At 31.6% G+C, this 18,898-nt stretch overlaps 1 protein-coding gene across 1 annotated transcript; it reads left to right on the plus strand.

The window, feature by feature from the left end:
• Positions 1-1,948: 1,948 nt before the first annotated feature.
• On the plus strand, positions 1,949-3,430 carry LOC107928735 (plasmodesmata-located protein 2). Its single transcript, XM_016859991.2, has 3 exons — positions 1,949-2,839; positions 2,915-3,037; positions 3,149-3,430. Exons 1-3 carry the CDS (start codon positions 2,080-2,082, stop codon positions 3,154-3,156), a joined length of 891 nt encoding a protein of 296 aa, XP_016715480.1. The 5' UTR covers positions 1,949-2,079; the 3' UTR covers positions 3,157-3,430.
• Positions 3,431-18,898: the final 15,468 nt, after the last annotated feature.

Consider the following 18,898-nt stretch of genomic DNA (forward strand, 5'->3'; position numbering starts at 1 on the left):
AATAATTAAATGAATAAATAAAAATGTTAAAAAAACGCTTAAGTCAGCCTAACTCTCACAATATGAAGATTCAACGAAATTCCTTCACCAAAATCCAACTCAAAAGAAAGCAACTTAAAAAGAAACGAAGATGAACGAAGAACAAAATAAGAACAAACCACAGAAAATAAGAACGCAAGAAAGAGAAAATTTTGAGTAAATGCTCTTAAGAATTATTATTGCTCCAAACTCAAGTGTTTTTACAATGAAAGGAGAGGCCTCTATTTATAGTTGAACCTCCCCAAATTCAACGGTACAGATCAATTACATCAACAGCTAAGATTAAAGGGTATCCACAAATTATATTCTAAGATTACAAAATTATATCTTCTAAGATTGCATATCATATCTAAGATTGCATATCCTTGAAGATTATGTTTCCATATGCGTCAAGCTTGTAAATGGACCTTCAACCTTTTCAAGTAATAGATCATTTCGATCGGGCCAAATCATATAATTTTGGACTGGACTTGGACTTTTTTTTATTATTTTGGGGGTTTTTTTTTGTGAGCCCTGGCTAAATTGGCCTATTACAAGCATGTTACATATTTCTTAACTTCAATCATAGGTGGAATTAAAATGATAAATAATTCGAAGAGTATATGGAAGAATGAGATTTTAATAATCCTAATGATGCATATTCAAATTCAAATGATGATGAACTTGGTCAAAGACCAACAAATGATGATGATAAGAAACATATGTTAACTATTAAAAAGGGAATAACCAATAAATATGCACTAGAATAATTAGATAAAATTGCATATGGTATTTATTTTTCTTATTATTTTTAATAGTAATCGTATTATGAACTACTTTTTTAGACTAACATGATTTGATTTTAATTTTTGTTATTTGTTTAGAAATTATTTTTATCATACCGATTTTTTATAGTAATTAATCTTTTTTTTAAATATGAATTATGTAACTCTTTAATTACAATTTGTACTATTAAACATGACATTGGGAATTACAACGTAATTTCACTCTGTCAGTCAAATATGTCTTGGCTCTTGGGAATTTCTATTCTTTGTAATTACAAGAGAGTGTAATTACTATCATTCAATTACTTTGTCTTGTCCAAACGGATCCTTAAGAATTTAGAAATTTTTTTGACACAATACCTATAACTACTTATAGGCCTTCCTCAACCCATAAATAAGAGGATAATGCGCTTCAATATAATCAAACTCACGTCCTCTTGAATTGGCCAAGGTAAAACTCAATTAACAAAAATTTAAAATTTCTTATAATTACAAGAAAATGTAATTACTACATTTTCATCTAATTACCGTAAAGGGAAGCAAGAGAAACCATAAAACCTTTTTCTTGTTTTAAGTACACTTTTTTTTAAGGGAAAGTGAGGAAAGATGAGAATATGTTACCTTCCCAATACCCAATTTATTTCATACAACAGTTTGGAGTAAACCGAAAAGAAAGTCAAATTTTTATATTTTGATACAATTTAAAATTTAGTTTATAGAATTTAACTTTTCTTATATTTACGATTTTAAAATATTATTTATTAATTTTGTTAGTATTTTTCATTAAAATTTATTAATTTGACATATTCATATGAGTCGGCAAAAAAATAAACATACAAAATTGAAAAATTTTGAAAAGAAAAACTAGCAGTTTTAATGATTTGTAAGACTTTTATATTGAAAATGTAAGGGATTTAATTTTATATTTTTTTAAATATAAAATTAAATCTCAAATTTTATCAAAGTAGAAGGACTAAAAGCATAATTTCTAGCGGTTCATAAAAACAAGAAAAATTACAATGAGAAAGAAATTATAATCAACAAGTTTCCCAATGTTAGATGAAGGTAGGAAGGAAATACAGAACCAAAATCCCAACTCCCTATTGTCACTTTCTGAACTATTTTAACCACTCAACTATCCAATCGAGTCATATTCAAACTGCTGATTCATTCTTTAATCCTTTTTGTCTTTTGAAAAACCAGCTACATATGTTGTCTGAAACCCAACATAAGAAGTAAAAAACCAGCTTCAACATCCAAATTTCCATATGGAATCATGGGTTCAACCTTGAAACCAATGTCTCTTCTTCCTCAAACACTAACCCTTTTAGCCTTTTCACATATAGTAATAATCCTATCAAATGCGGAAACCACTTCCGATTATAGTACCTTTATATTCAAAAACTGCACCACCAACACATTTACAGATTCAACCAAGTTCCATTCCGAAACCCTTTCGACCTTTTTCGAAGAACTTGTATCCAAATCTTCCCAAGAGAAGTTCTACAAAACTACCACGGGAGATGATAACAATGGCATTTCAGGCTTCTTTCAATGCAGGGGTGATCTAAACAACAATGACTGCTACAAATGCATAACATCTCTTCCTGAAATGTTGAACACTTTGTGTAATAAAGCTGTTTCGGCTCGGATTCAGCTCCATGGCTGCAATGTTCACTATGAAGCTGATGAGTTCATTGAGGAAAGGTCTAAATTCGAGTTGCTTCACAAGGTTTGCGAAGAGAAAAAGGCGGTGGTTGTGGAGTTCGAAGAGGTGAGGGATGCAGCATTTGCAGGTGTGGAAAGTGGGGTGATAGATGGAGATGGATATTGTAAAGAAAATTATGGACTGATGCAGGTCATTGCACAGTGTGAAGGGGATTTGGGGCCTTGTGATTGTGGTGAATGTGTGACTGCTGCACTTCAGATTGCTGAAGAAGAGTGTGGTACCTCACTTTCAGGACAAGTTTATTTGGACAGTTGCTTTATTAGCTATGGTTACTACCCAGATGGAATACCAGACAAGTTCAATCATGGTAATGATGATGTGAAATTGAGAAAATTTTCTATTATTTGATTTTTATTTGAGTAATTATGGATTTGTGTGACAGAAAGAAAAGGTGGGAATAATAACAATGGGAAATTGGTAGCAATTGTATTGGGAGGGGCAGCAGCTTTATTCATTGGCTACATATTATTCTTGTCTCTCAAGAACTTGGGGAAGAAAGAGGATGGTATGTATAGTTTTTTAAAAAACATTGCAAGATTAATCTCAAGTTTGCCTGAATTGTTTTGTAATAATTTAATTGAATATTATATTAACACTTGAATTGATTTGTTTGTAGATTTTTGAAGAAACATGTGCCTTAAATTTGATCTGTGAAGATGGTGAGAGCATTGTTGTTTTAGGTAGGAAAGAAGGATCAAATTTTCTTCAGCTGGTTGTTAAATTTGGTGAAAGAAAAGTGGAAATTGCAAAAAAGGCAATTTATCATGATTTCTCCTTATTATTTCATAACCTTTGAAATTTATTATATATAAAATTTTAGTAATATAGTCGACTCTCTTTATAATAGCCACTCATTATAACAATCAAGTTTCTAGTAAAATTGATTTTTTATGTTTTATTTTAACCTTATATAATAACTTTTCACTTATAACAACAATATCCATAGTTATGAAGTACATTCTTTATTAAGAGTATTTGCTCATAGAGGTGAAAGCATAGGTCAAGTCCTTGAAAAATGTCTTCGAGGTTGGAGGATTGAGAGGGTCTTCACTATTACAGTTGATAATGCATCCGCCAATAGTGTTGCCATTGAATATTTGAGAAAAAAAATTGAATAATCGAAATGCTTCTATTGCAAATGAGAAATTTATGCATATGAGATGTGTTGCACATATTCTTAATCTCATTGTGCAATATGGTATTAATGATGCTTCTGTGTCTGTGGATCGAGTTAGAGATGTTGTGAGGTATATAAGAGCATCACTATCAAGGTTGACAAAATTCAACTAACGGGCAAAAGAAGAAAAGATAGATACTAAGGCTTAACTGTGTTTAGATGTACCTATGTAAAAACTTTTGAGAGAAAAATGACTTTCTTCCTCTATATTAATAGGCCAGAAAGAGCCATATATATATATACATGATAAGCATGAAAAATAAATCACCCAATAAATCTATGTAAATCTCTAACTTCTCTCCTAAACATATTATTTACATAACTAAATATAGTATTTACATATTTAACAGATATTTGCATATCTTAATATATTCATTGATTTCTTTCCTAATACCCCTCAAGTTGGTGCGTGAAGATTACGAACCCTCAACTTGCATAGAAGATACCCAAATTGTTGTGTCTCCAACACCTTAGTGAAGATATTAGCTAGTTGTTTAAAGCTGTGAACATAAGCGGTTTGAACATGTGCATGTTGAATCTCATCACGAATAAAATGGCAATCAATTTCAATGTGCTTTGTTTGCTCATGAAACACGGGATTTGCACTAATATGTAAGGCTGCTTGACTATCACAATACAACAACATATTATCAGGTTGAACAATACCAAGAGGCAATAAGAGACCCTTTAACCATTTCAATTCACACACAATTGTAGCCCTGGAACGATACTTTGCTTCAGCAGAAGATCTCGATACTGTATGTTGCTTTTTAGTCTTCTAGGAAATAAAAGAGGTGCCGAGCATAACAAAATATCCAGTGAGGGTTTGTTACGTTAAAGAAAACTTCTTCAATTAGAGTCACAATAACTGTATAATCATAGATCACAATCAGCTCGTAGAAGTATTCCTTGTCTAAGACTTCTTTTCAAATAACAAACCACGAGTAAAGCTGCTTCCCAATGAGCTTCCTTTGGTTGATGCATAAATTGTGCCAAGATATGGACATTGTAGCACAACTCAGGTTGAGTGAGAGTCATGTAAATCAATCTTTCCACCAATCTTCGATACTTCTCCAAATCTACCAACAACACACTCTCTGCAATGCTAAATGATGATTTTGTTTGATGGGAAAACCAGATGGTTTAACACCTAATAAGCCAGCTTCACTAATAATGTCCAAAGCATATTTGCATTGGCAAAGAAAAATCCATTCGTGATTCCGTACCACCTCTACACCCAACAAATATTTCAATGTCCCCAAATCTTTCATGTGAAAATAGTGGCATAAATAATCTTTAAACTTTTGAATGGCAATACTATTATTTCCCGCAATAACAAGATCATCAACATACACTAGTATACTCAATTGTATCTTGTCCTGATTTAAAGTAAACAATGAATAGTCATACTGAGATTAAAGAAACCAATACCACTTTAACGCAATTGTCAACTTTGCAAACCAACACCGAGGGTCTTGTCGTAAACCATAAAGTGATTTACGTAATCTATAAACTTTGGTAGCCTGTTGAGTGACGAAACCAGGAGGCATCTTCATGTACACCTATTCTTCTAAATATCTATGCAAGAATGCATTATGAACATCCATTTGATGAAGTTTCCATGTCTTTGTTGCTGCCACAGAAAGAAAAGTACAAACAAACACCATTTGAATCTGATTATTGTCAAGTATCACCAATCGAGCTTTATAGCATTCAACCGACCCATCTGAATTTTATTTGATTTTGTAAACCTATTTACTCCCTATAGCTCATTTTTTCAGTGGTAAAATTTTCAAAGTCCATGTCCCATTAGCCTCAAGAGCCTCAATTTCTTTCATCATAGCATCCTTCCATCGAATATCTTTTATGGCTTGACATACGAGGTAGGCTCCCTTTCACTATCATAGCTGCTAAGAAAGAATGATGTTTTGGAGAAAATTTATCACAATTTACATAATGTGCTATAGGATAAAAGATACCTGAGGACATGATTGGTTTGGATGAATGTGCAAAGGGGCTTATTCGTTGTATAGTATATGTCACAAAATCTCATAGTCGAGTAGAAACTTCTTTTGTTCTATGACTGCGCCCAAGTTGTTCTTGAACAAATTCACCCGAGACTTTACTAAAACCCCCTATCATCATTATCACATTGAGTCACAATTGAATTCTCAAGCACCTCACTTTCTTCATCCTCATTCAAGTCACCATCAACATGATTGGTGATACCGAAAGGAACACTCTGTAATAAATCTGGCCTTGCACCCTCCTTACTAACACTAAAAAATGAAAATTCATATTTAGATAACACAACATCTCTTGATACAAAAAATTTCCTGTATCAAGATCATAAACTCTCCACCCTTTTTTTCTAAAGGGATATCCTACAAACACACAATGTTGACTTCTACTAGCAAATTTGTCTTTTTCCTCATTCAAATTCCAAGCATAATAAAGACATCCAAAAGTTCAAATATGATTATAACTAGAAGGTTTACCAAATAAGATCTAATAAGGAGTCTTTCCTCTTAATAGTTTAGAAAGTGTCCAATTGATCAAATATCCAGCTATCAAAACACATTCTCCCTAAAACTTGATGGGAAGATTGCCCTGAAGTCTTAAAGCTCTAGCCATATTTAATATATGGCAATGCTTCTTTTCAACACGACCATTCTGTTGAGGTGTTCCTACACATAAAGTCTGATATAAAATTCCATTTTCAAAAAAATAGTATTTCAAGTACGCAAGTTCAGTCCCATTATCAGTTCTAACTACTTTTACATCATTATGAAATTGTCTTTTAGTCACAGTAAAAAAAGTACTCATGACAAGGTCCACTTCTCTTTTTTAAGTCAACAAATATATCCATACACCCTTAGAAAAATCGTCAACAACGGTAAAAAATACGAAGCACCACAAGAAACAATAACACGATAAGGTCCCCACAAATCTCAATGAATTAATTCAAAATTTTCATTCACTTTATCGCCGCTAGAAACAAAAACTTACCTTGTATGCTTAGCTCTCAAACAAATGTCACATGGTTTATTCTTCACCAAACTATTACTAAGTTTAACCTGAGGAATAGCTTCAACTATTTTTGCAGACGGACGCCCCATTCTCCTATGCCATAATTCAAAGAATCTATATGACTAGCCTTGCATGCTTGGACTGATGGTGCTGACTTCAAATAGTAAAGCCCCTTGCGTTGTTCACCCGCTCTAATCACCATCCTTGAGTTACGGTCTTGTATAACACAAATTTTATTTGTAAATTAGACATCACAATTAGATCCATTAACCAATTATGGCGTAGATATCAAATTGCAATTTAAATTTGGAACATAAAAAACATTGTCCAATTTGATATGTTTTCCTAAGCAAACGGATCTGTAACACCCTTAACCCGTATTCGTCGCCAGAATAGAGTTACGGAGTATTACTATAAAATCTTAACTTAAAACATTCATTTCCAAACATTAGATAAATCATAGCATAAGTCATTTAAACACATACATATCGTCCCTTATTCAAGCCCTCGAGGCCTTAGAAACACTTTAAAGACGATTCGAGACTAAATTGGGAACATAAGAAAAATTAAGGAAAAAGTTAGAAAAATTCACATTGCAAAGGTCACACAGCCGTGTGACTCACATGGCTGTGACACATGCCCATGTTTCAGGCCATTAACATTCGAAATAGGGACAAACGGCCGTGTCCGTGCCTATGTAACTCTCTAAGTTGGGTCATACGGCCAAGCCCACACGCCCGTGTGCCAGGCCGTGTAGCTCTCGAAATGGCCCCACAAGGCCGTGTACCAGGCCGAGTGCTAGGCCATGTAACTGCCTGACTTGCAACCCTATTAAACCTTCAGGGGACACACGGTCGTGTTGCATATATTTCACACACGGCTGAGACATAAGCCTGTATCTTAGGCCGTGTAGACAAGAAATTGGTGAAAATCAAACCATTTCTTTCACCCATTTCCAACAAGTACCTACAAGCCAAATACACCTAAGATCAAGGCACCAAAACATGCCAAAACATACATAATATAACTATTTCAATATACAAACAATTCATTCAACCAAAATGCCAATAAGGCACCTCAAACATAATTCATCTAATCTACTTAAACATATACATATTTTAGCCATTCATCAACCATTCACATTTAATCTATTTTCATACCAAACTTAACACAATGACCACATACTAAATCATATCCTAACATACCAATTTGGTTATTCAAAACATACATTCACTTAGCCATATCAACACCAACCATCAAAGCATCAAAGTGTCAAAAGCACACCAACCAAAAATACTATATATACATGCCACACATATCAACTAGATCAATAAACACTAGTCCACCTATACATGTCATTATAACCATGACTAAAACATCAAAGTCTACCGATATAATCTCTAGATAGTGTGATAGGTCTCTGATAAGCTTCCAAATTGATCGAGCTTTTGATAATCTATAAAACATAGGAAAGAAAACCATGTAAGCATATAATGCTTAGTAAGTTCGTAATTCATGAACATAACTTACCATTTCAATGCAAAAACCTTATAAAATAGACATGAATCAATCAATCATAAGCTTGGCACAAGCCTAAGAATCATCAACAACCCAAGTTAGTGCTTTAACACATAATTCATCAACATCATCATATGGTAAGGTATAATACATGAGCATAGCATCATTTAACTCATACTTTCCAACAAACTTAAGAAATCACACAAACACATTCATGGAAAAACCATAACCCTTTAACAGTTTTGCAAATTAGTCACTGGGCTAACTAGATTAAGTTGCAATGATCCCGAAAATATAAAAATCCTTAAAAAGGGACAAAACAAAACTTACATACAAGGAGAATGTCTACTTGAATGTCCAAGCTCCTTCAATGGAGTTTTTCACCCTTATTTTTGGTGGAAAAGATGAACAACCAAGATGATGTTTTTGTTGTAATTAATTTACTAACATATATTTATTAAATTACATATATAACCTTATTATTTAACATTAAAATCACTTAATTCATGTCCATGAATGTCCACTATATAATTTAATGGTCTAATTACTACTTAAATCCCTTAACAATTTAATTTCATAGCTAATAAAAACCTTTAACTAATGTAACTATACTTTTGCACCTTTTACGATTTAATCCTTTTTACTTAATTAAGATACGACACTACTAACATGTCATAGATATTAAAAAATAATAAAATAAATATTTTTACGTCAGATTTATGGTCTCGAAACCACTGTTTCGATTTCACTGAAAATGGGATATTACAAGATCCCTCCTTCAACACCATTACCTCCTCACTATTAGGCAAACCAATTGGACATGCTTCAATTTCTTTCAAATTTGTTAAACATTCTAAAGTACTTGTCATATGTTGGGAAGCACCTAAATTAATGATCCAACTCAGAGTACTTTTACCATTCAACTTTTTGTTAGTACCCGATTCGCATGAGTTCAACAAATTGTGAAAGAGTGTCCATTGTTCAGCTGTCAAGGCCCCAAAAGTTATATTTTCTCCTCTTATTGCCACTGATGATGATGGTTGCCCAATTACATAAGTTGTATTAACCTTTGGCGTATTACTACATCCTTGCCATGTACTCTATCCCTCCTGTCACGTCCAGTCCCTTTGGATCGGTCACCCCACCATTATGGATATCCAATAAGTTGGAAACATGTTTCAGAATCATGTCTCTTTCTTTTGTAATGTGAGCAAACAATTGATTTGTCTTTTGTTTTTGTTTTATACTTTCAGCCTATTATCTTGGCTTGCACTACAAAACTAACAACTTATTCATGTTCCTTCTTCCCCTGTGAAATTTTTTTTAATGCGTTCTTCTTGACATACCAATGAGTATGCCTTGTTTAAGTTTGGGAACAGATTTGTGCTCAAAATATTGATACAAATAGTTCCATATAACGCATCTTTCAACCCCATCAAAAATTGATGAAGCCTCTTTTCTTCTCGTTTCTTGTCGAGTTCAGCTGCAATATTACAATTGCATTTCCACAACAACAGATGGAAATCTGCTCATAATTTACGAGTTCTTCCCATAGTTGTTTTAATTTCCCATAATAAGTCATTATTGGAAAACCTCTCTGTTTGCAGTTGGCAAGTTTTGCCTTGATCTGCTGAACACGAGGTCCATTAGCAATAGAGAATCGTTCTTTGATACCATCCTATAAATCCTTTGCAATCTCCATATAAGTTATAGTAGATCACAATGTTGGCTTCATTGTGTTAAGTATCCATGAAACCAACATAGAATTTACAATCCACCAATCCTCCAATTCAGAGGAATCATCATCGGGTTGTTCAATTATTCCATTAATAAATCTGAATTTGTTCTTGGCCCTCAACGCAGTTTGTATCACTCGAACCCATGCATCATAGTTGTCTCATTTCAATTGCACTTGAGTAATTATACTACTAGGATTATCGTTTGAAGTCAACACATAGGTGGAAGTAAGTTTCTTTCCCTTGTTATTAATGACTATTTTATTTTTCTTTGGCTCTTGATACCATGTAAAAACTTTTGAGAGAAAAATGACTTCCTTCCTTTGTATTCACAGGCCAAAAAGAGCCATATATACATGATAAGCATGAAAAATAAATCACCCAATAAATTTATGTAAATCCCTAACTTCTATCCTAAATATGTTATTTACATAACTAAATATATTATTTACATATTGAACAGATATTTGCATATCTTATTAAATTCCTCTATTTCTTTCCTAATAACTTACAAGATGGAACTAAACATATATGATGTTAAAGGTGGTAGAAAAATATGAACGTGCATTTGAAACATATGTACGTGATGATCATAACTTTTTTTCTTGACCTCATTGTCGGAGATTGAGTTCCTACATTTGATGATTGAGAAATTGTTCAAAGAGTTATAAAAGTTTTAGAGCATTTTTATCATCTTACAATAAAGGTGTCCGGATATTTGCATGTTATCTCCTATTTACTTTTTGAAGTATTAACGAATGTGCATTATCTTTTTGATAGGTGGCAAGATTGTGGAGATTTATACATAATTTCTATGACTTCCAAAATGAGGGATAAGTATAATAAGTATTGGGGTGAAGGAAATAAGATCAACATACTAGTTTGCAGGAAAATCTAGTTCTTTGACAAATATTTTCAATTCAATGGAAATAGATCGATAGAAATGCAAATAGGCTTGGCAAAGCGAAAATACCTTAAGAAGAAGAAACAAGTTAGACGATAAATTAAATATGAGTTGGATAAGTATTTGGGTGAGGAGGACGAAGTAGACAATTCAAGTTCATTTGATTTATTATTGTGGTGGGAAATGAACAGTCCTAGATTCTCTATTCTTGCAAAAATGGCTCAAAATATTCTTGATATTCCTATCTCAACAGTTGCATTGGAAAGTGCATTTAGCTCGGCTGGACGTGTTCTCGATAGTTTTAGAAGTTCTCTAACTCCTCTCATGGTCGAAGTTTTGGTTTGCACACAAGATTGGCTTTGAAAAATCTAAGGATCCCATCAATCTTGAAAACTATGTTGATGAACTTCAAACTGTGGAAGATGGTAATATATTAATTTTGATTCATAAAATAAGCTTTTATATTATTTATATTAGTAAGTATTCTCATAATTTAGCTAACAATTTTGTTTTTAAATTTACTAGACTTATCTAAAATACCCGAAGATCAAGAAGGTAATATACTTAGCATTAGTTTATAAAGTTAAATGTTTGTTTAATTTATTTTTGCAAACATTTTTTTATTATTTAACTAACTCGTTCAACGCTTTTACTAAATGTTTCAAGTTTACAGATAGTGTTTGAAGCAAAAGCAAAAACTTAACCTATTTTATAACGTTTTTTGAACTGATGTGTTATTGTTACCAGTTTGTTGTGTTATTGTTGATGGTTTATTGGAATTTTATTGTGTTGCTTTTATTTTTTGTTGTGTTGTTTGGACTAGTGTAATTTTCTACTATATTTTGGACTTTTGCTTATGTTTTCTATATAATCTTATTGTGTTCTTGTTGTTGTTTACTTGGATTCATGTTGTATTGCTTTTATTTATTCACTTGTTGACTTCAATTTTCCTTTGTATGGTCATGTTTAAAAACTTTTATAGAAGAATATTTTCAAAAAAATATTACATAAAAATAAATAACACCAAATTCATTTTTTAATTCAATTCGAACAAATATATTCGATTCAAATTTCATCTCACTCGAATCGATTTTGAGAAAATTTTAAATCAAGTTAGGATGATAAAACAAGATTTGTCAACTCGATTAACTTTAAATTTTTTCATTTGATTTGATTGAACGCTCACCCCTATTGTCAACAAGAAAGCTATCATTGAAAATCCTTTAACAAATCGCCAATAATATCTAGTTAGTCTCTGGAATTTCACACCTCTGTGATATTCTTTGATGGTCTTCAGTTCACAATTACTGAGATTTTATTCGGATCAACTCGTGTGCCTTCAGTCGATATCACATAACTCAAAAAGCCTTCTCGTAATTAGAACTAACATTGTCTGTAAGATTGTTTTCAAATTCTAATCATGTTAAGTTTCGGGACATATGGTTCTATGTCTAGAGACTTGTATACTAAAGTACTTTAAAAACATTTTAAACACCTTAGAACACTTTGGTATTGTCCCAAGAACATTTAGATAAATTAAAACATAATTAAAACATGTTTTTGAGTATATTGCAAGTATTTTAAAATATTTGATAAAATTTTTAACTATATTTTCACCAAATGAATTAGGAAATATAATACATATAAAATTTAGTTTGAATGTTGTTATATCAAAGCTAACAAAATATAAGGGATTAACTTGGAAAAAATGTTCAAGCCCCAATTTGGGAACAATTGTTAAGTTCAAGGACTAATTTGGACAAAAAAAAGTTCAAACCCCTAGGTAGGAACACTTGTCAAGTTTAGGCCCCAAATAGTGCATTAACCTTATTATATAAGTATGGAATCAATTTGTCATGACAAAGAATAATTTATAAAAAATTAAAATTGAAATTAGAAGTATGAGTAAAACTCTAGTTATGGCCTATTGCCGGGTATTCTCCTTTATAAGTAAAAAAAAAGAAAAAAAATTCATTTTTCTTTGCTCAAAACAAGTCTTAAAATGAACCTCAAGTTATAGCCTATTGTCGGGTATCCTACTTTCCAAGAAATAGCTTAGGTTAAATTTACTTGGTTAAATTCAATTAGTGTTATGTACTATGCATTTTAGATTTAATTAATATTTTTTAATTGGATTATTCTAAATTATTATATATTTTTTTAATTTTAAAATTTCAATCTACATCACATAACAGTGGCAGATCAAGGGGGTAGGGTCACGTTCCTCTCTAAAATTAATTTTTTTTATTTAGACTGTTTATAATTTATAAAATTTTAAATTAGTAATAATAAAATTACATTTTAACTTTAAAAATAATAATAATTTAATTTAATTCTTTAAAAATTATAAAAATATAAACTGAAATTATAATTTTACTATCTAAAAATATATAATTTAATCCGTCTAAAAATAAATTTTCGGATCTGCCGGTGTGAATGAATTGATAAAAACTCACCTGTATGTCCACACGTAACAATTACAATAGATGAAACTTATACTCGAGATGTCATCATCAACCATGCCAATCCCTCGTTGTTGGCTTTTAATTTTAAAATACGCAAGGGCTTTAAATGGTCAATAACCTGATTCAACCTACACAGACCTGCTTTTAAACATCCAAAATATCTTTGCTCTCGTCTCAAACCCTCCAAAACTCCAACCTTTCTTGCTCTTTCACGATTGCAACAAAAAAAAAAAAAGCTTCAGCTTTTCAACAAATTCTCCAATGTTTCCAAGTTTCCAACAACTATTTCGTAAATGCTGTATAAACTGTTGCTACTTCTTTACTTGTTTTAAATTCTCTCTTGCTCGTGTGCCATTGTGGTAGAATTTGTAGGATTTTTTAGCTAACAATTTGTGGTTTTCATGCTTTATTATGGGTGAGTTGTTAAACTTAGAGACTGTGTGGGCATTGAGAAATTTGGGAAATGAAATTTGGATGTGGTTATAATTTTTAGTTATGGCATGAATATCTTTGCTAGACAATCTTGAAATTATATTTCTGTGGGTTAAATTGTTTATCACAGTTTCATACAAATTACTCTTGAGGTTTCCTACTCAAATTTCTCTATTGTGGATTTTGTTTGTGCTAGAAAATTTTAGGATTTTAGAAATTAAATATTGACCATATGGCTAATATTAGCTGATAGTGATGAGTTGGTTGAGATTTCGTTTCATAATTCTAAAAATATAATGCATAGTGAGAAATGGAGCATTTAGTGCATTCTTGGTTAGTAGTTCAAGTGTAACTTTGTTGATTGCTTTGTGATATTTGGGGAACATATAATTCTTGTGTCTCTTGAGTGTGTTTTAATTGTGCGAAAAATTTCATCATTGTTGGTTGTGAGTAGAAGATTATGGCACCGAAAAGTTGAAAGATGGTGGCTTTGAGTTCTCAACCATTTGACAACTCAAAGTTTGTTTTAGACACTAAGGAATGGTATGGCCATTTCCTTCTTAAGAAAAATCTGGTACCCTATCGTGGATTTGTGCAAAATAGTATGGAGTTAACTGAGATTTAATGCACGCATTAAGAATCGCAATTGGGAAGTGTTTTTGCACATCCCCAAGCGGCGGTCCTCCAGGTCGTACAGGAATTTTATGCTATTTTACTAGATTCAGGTGGAAAATCTGTATTTGTCGAAGGGAAGCAAGCTCCCTTTGACGCTGCACTAAACTCTTGCCCACCCTAAAACATGACTGCCACGATTACATTCTCAATTAAGGTTTCGGGAAGGATTTCTGTTGGGAACCTTGTGGTGCTGCTAGTGTTTAGCTATGTGTGCAGTGTGATTTTAGTTTCCATCCTAAATGTGTTAAATCATCTTCAGCTAAACATGGATATCACAGACATCTGCTTATCTGTATGGAATCGATTAAAGAAGACAATTTTGGAGAATATCATTGTGATGTTTGTGAGAATGAAAGGAATTTAAAGCATCTTGTGTATTATTGTCCAAGTTGGAGGTATATGGCTCATGTTGAATGTGCACTTGCTGATGTAATAATTCCTTTTCATCCTTCAATTTATTTTTGCTAACAAACAAACACATGTTCCTGATGAAATGGGACTTGATGCATTTGAAATGGGATTTCATCCTTCAAATGCATCAAGCCACCGTGTTATGCTTGCCCTTTTGCGTTAAAGTCACTCATGTTTGCATATAATTGTGAACATTGTCTCATCAACCTCCATCCTACATGTGCTAGTTCCTTAAGGCGACCCTTGAAAAGTGAGTCCCACGGTCACATGCATGACCTTTACTATTTTGGGACAAATTTTCAGTTACTCATTGCCAAGTATCCACCACCGGCAGCAAGTTTTCTTTGTGCTGAATGTGGAAAACATATTAAAAGAGAACCCTTTTATTGTTGTCCACAATGTCGTTTCAATTTTCATGTGAAATGTATTCCCATTCCTGATATGGTTAAATCCACATATCATGATCATGTTTTAACTCTGAAAGGTTCTTTTGTTGAAGATGATTCTAGAGATCATCGTTGTGAATTTTGTGAGGAAGATAGAAATCCAAATGATCACGCATATTATTGTGAAGATTGTAACGGTCAAGTGATCGCTCATGTAGAATGCGTATTTGAACCTTTTAAATCTAAAGATAAAATACTTTTTTGCTGCGGAAAATCTCTAACATGATATGCTTGTTGTCAGGCAGTGGAGGCACTATTTTAAATTCGACCTTTGGGGCGAAAAGAGTCACTTATTCTTCATGAAATGCAGGGAAGATCTGAAGATTTTAACCCAGCTATAATTGATAAGTAGTAAGAGCTTTGGTGCTAATTAATTTGAAAGGTTGGTGATTATTTTTGTTGTGTGGATTTGGGAATCTAGATATTGCTTTCTATTTCTAAGTTAAACTTAAAAGTTCATCCATGACTCTTTGCTTATTAACAATTTCTTGCTAGGGTCCGTGTTTTTGTGAGATAATAGTTGTTATGACACTTGTCATCCCCGGTTCATTACCCAAATGGGTTTGGATCGGATTGTATCGAGCTCAAGCTCGTAGGCTGAGTTCATGGACCAAGCTCGCTCGCATAATAATGAGTGCTCGCAGGAGGGTGCCTGTATTCTTCTGTGAAGTCATATGTGAGATCGCACATGGAACCGCATAAATACGTGTTAAGTCTAGAATAAGATTCATGTCTATATGTATAGAACCTCCTAGCATGTCATATCAGTAAATAGTACCCATATAATATAAATAGACAAACATATCATCTAAAGAAAACAGAGAAAAACACTCAACAATAGTATATTAGTATTGTTAACAGTTTTCAACTAAAATTAACTAATATAACGTATATATTAAATTCTAAGGATAATTCTTGTAGTTATCGATTTATGCAAATTTAATCTTTATATTTATTAGTTCAAATTTGGTCCTACTTTTGAAATGGTTCACTTTCAGCCAGTTGAGTAAAAAAATTAAGGATAATCATAAACTTAGCTAGCAAACCTTTATGACTTTGGAAAATTTTACCCCTACTATTTTTTCCTCATACTCAAATTCATTCCCTATCCCATCATTTTGAGATGGGATGCCATGCCCAGGGCTGGCTTTCCTGATTTGTTCTTCTCCAAACGTTATCATCTTTTAAACGATTATTTTGTTAAACGATTTTTTTTAATGAGTAATTTTTTGAATAAAAATATTTCAAATAAGGAATAAATTTTTACCTAATGTTTTTTTTTACCTTAGAGATATTGAAATAGTAAAAAATAATAATATTTACATAATTTTCTTTATAAAAATAATTTTAAATTAGATGGTATAATCCAAATTATAATAAGTTGAACTCAATATTTGCTAAAGGGGGTCATGGGCTGGTCGAGCCCAAGCCAAACATTTAGGTTTGTTTACTAGGTTTGAGTTTGGCCCGACTCGAAAAATGGGCCTAAAAATTTGTCCAAACTTGGCTTAAATAAAATGCTAAAATTTAGACCTGATCTGACCCACTAATATTAATTTTTTATATTATGTTATTTTTTACATATTTTTAAATATATATAATATATCAAAAATACTAAAAATATTAAAATAAATATTTCTGAATAAATTGAAAATAAATTTTAAAAAAATATGTATTCTTAAATAATATTAAAATAAATGCAACTTAACAAGAAAATGTCTCTAAAATAATAACAAAATTAGTAATAAAATAAGTGTTATACAATATCCAAACAATAACAACATAATAGTAACAACATAATAGTGAAATGGTAGTAAAATAGGGATGAAAACAATAAGAAGATATCATTAAAATAACAAAAAAATAGCAAAATTTTTTTGTCATTTAGTGAATTCGGGATGGGCTCAAGGGCCAAAATGTCTTACTTGAGGCTTGACCCATTTTTAAAACGGGCTTATTTTTTTGTACAAGTTCATTTCTCAAGTTTATATTTTTGCCCAAATCCTTTCACTTTTCGGGCGGACCTTCGAGCCGGATCGGATGACGCGACCATGAGCAAATCTAATATAAACTCATAAGTGATAATTGCAACCTAACACATTCACCTACAACATTAGAGACATGATCAAATCATGTGAAATTGAAAAAAAGAAAAAAAGAACTATTGCAAACAAATTTCATATTCCTAATTATCATAAATTAAGAAAGAAAATAAGGGAAAACAAAAATTCTTTTAAGGGATTTGCGTCTTTTTTTCTCTTACAGATGATACGATTATTGATATTTTTATATCATTATAGATAACAATTTTTTTATTTTTAAATTATTTAATGATGTGGCATATAAAATAAAATAATATCACGTTGGAAATGAAATATAAGTGAACAATCATGTAAGTTGTCATATTAGTATTTGGTGTAATTTCTAATGATCTCGTTAAATTGTAACAAAATTTATCCAATTTGACAAAAAAAAATAAAGGTTGAGATTAAGACAAAGTCAAGGATAGGGACCAATTTGAAAATAATTGTAAAAGTTGAGAATTAAATTTATAATTGTAATTATTATTTACCTAGAAAATTGAAAATGAACAATTGGAAAAATAAAGGGATTAGTTTTAAGCTTTAAAACTGAGAGTTTTAATGAAAGCTTAAGTTTAAAAATAAGACCGTCTTGATAATGGATTAAAATGAGGTCATATGATGAAATTGTGATCAAAAGTGAATAAAATATCCCACGATTCACTTTTCCTATATTTTATGTTAGGTGGAAGTGCTATTGTCAAATCTATTAAGAAAGTAGAGTTCTGGACTCAAAGTTAGATGCAAAATGTATATAAACCATCAGTTGTATGTTATTGATTTCTTGATAAAGAGAGAGTAATATCATAGCATGTGTTTCATACCACATGTGCATTATACGACCAATATGAGTAATTGAAAAATTGATCTTTGCTTTAAAGTTGTATAAGATCCATGAAATCAAATAGGATTTATATTTTGTACCCCTACGACCCTTGACTGATTCTTAAAGTTTTAGTTTAATGTACACTATTTTACAATGTTATCAATGATCATGAAATGATTTGATCTAACATGACATATCTATAGAGCAGTTTAATTGAAATGAAGAGATTCAAGAAAAAGGGAAGATCAATTTAGTGTTGGATTCAATTGTATTTACCGGTCGACCAATTGTATTTTATATTGTAGATACAGTTGTGAATACAAAAAAAATTTATTGATATAAAAAGAGGTCATTAAAAACTTGAAATGTGACTAAATGAATTTAGAGTTCTGCATACTTACTCAACTTAACCAACAAATTTTGGGCACAATGGTAAGGCACATTGTCATGCCGCTTTATTAGTTTAAAATCGCATTATGTCAATAGGGAAAAAAATAGCATTTGGCCATTGGAATGAAAATGGCAATTTTCCATTGTTATTTAATTTTAAATGGTTTTCATATTAGAAGATATTTTGCCGTTAATGAAATTAATGACAGAAAAATAATTTTTTTTAGACAATGGATATCTATATTATGAAAATTTTAAGCTGTAAAATTGTAGAC

The sequence above is a fragment of the Gossypium hirsutum genome, chromosome D11, assembly GCF_007990345.1.
Source record: "Gossypium hirsutum isolate 1008001.06 chromosome D11, Gossypium_hirsutum_v2.1, whole genome shotgun sequence".
Taxonomy (NCBI): Eukaryota; Viridiplantae; Streptophyta; class Magnoliopsida; order Malvales; family Malvaceae; genus Gossypium; species Gossypium hirsutum.

Coding starts and splice junctions, on each gene's coding strand:
- LOC107928735 (XM_016859991.2), top strand. CDS start 2,080: ATGGGTTCAACCTTGAAACCAATGTCTCTTCTTCCTCAAACACTAACC. Junction 2,840..2,914: donor ACCAGACAAGTTCAATCATG/GTAATGATGATG, acceptor TTTGTGTGACAG/AAAGAAAAGGTGGGAATAAT.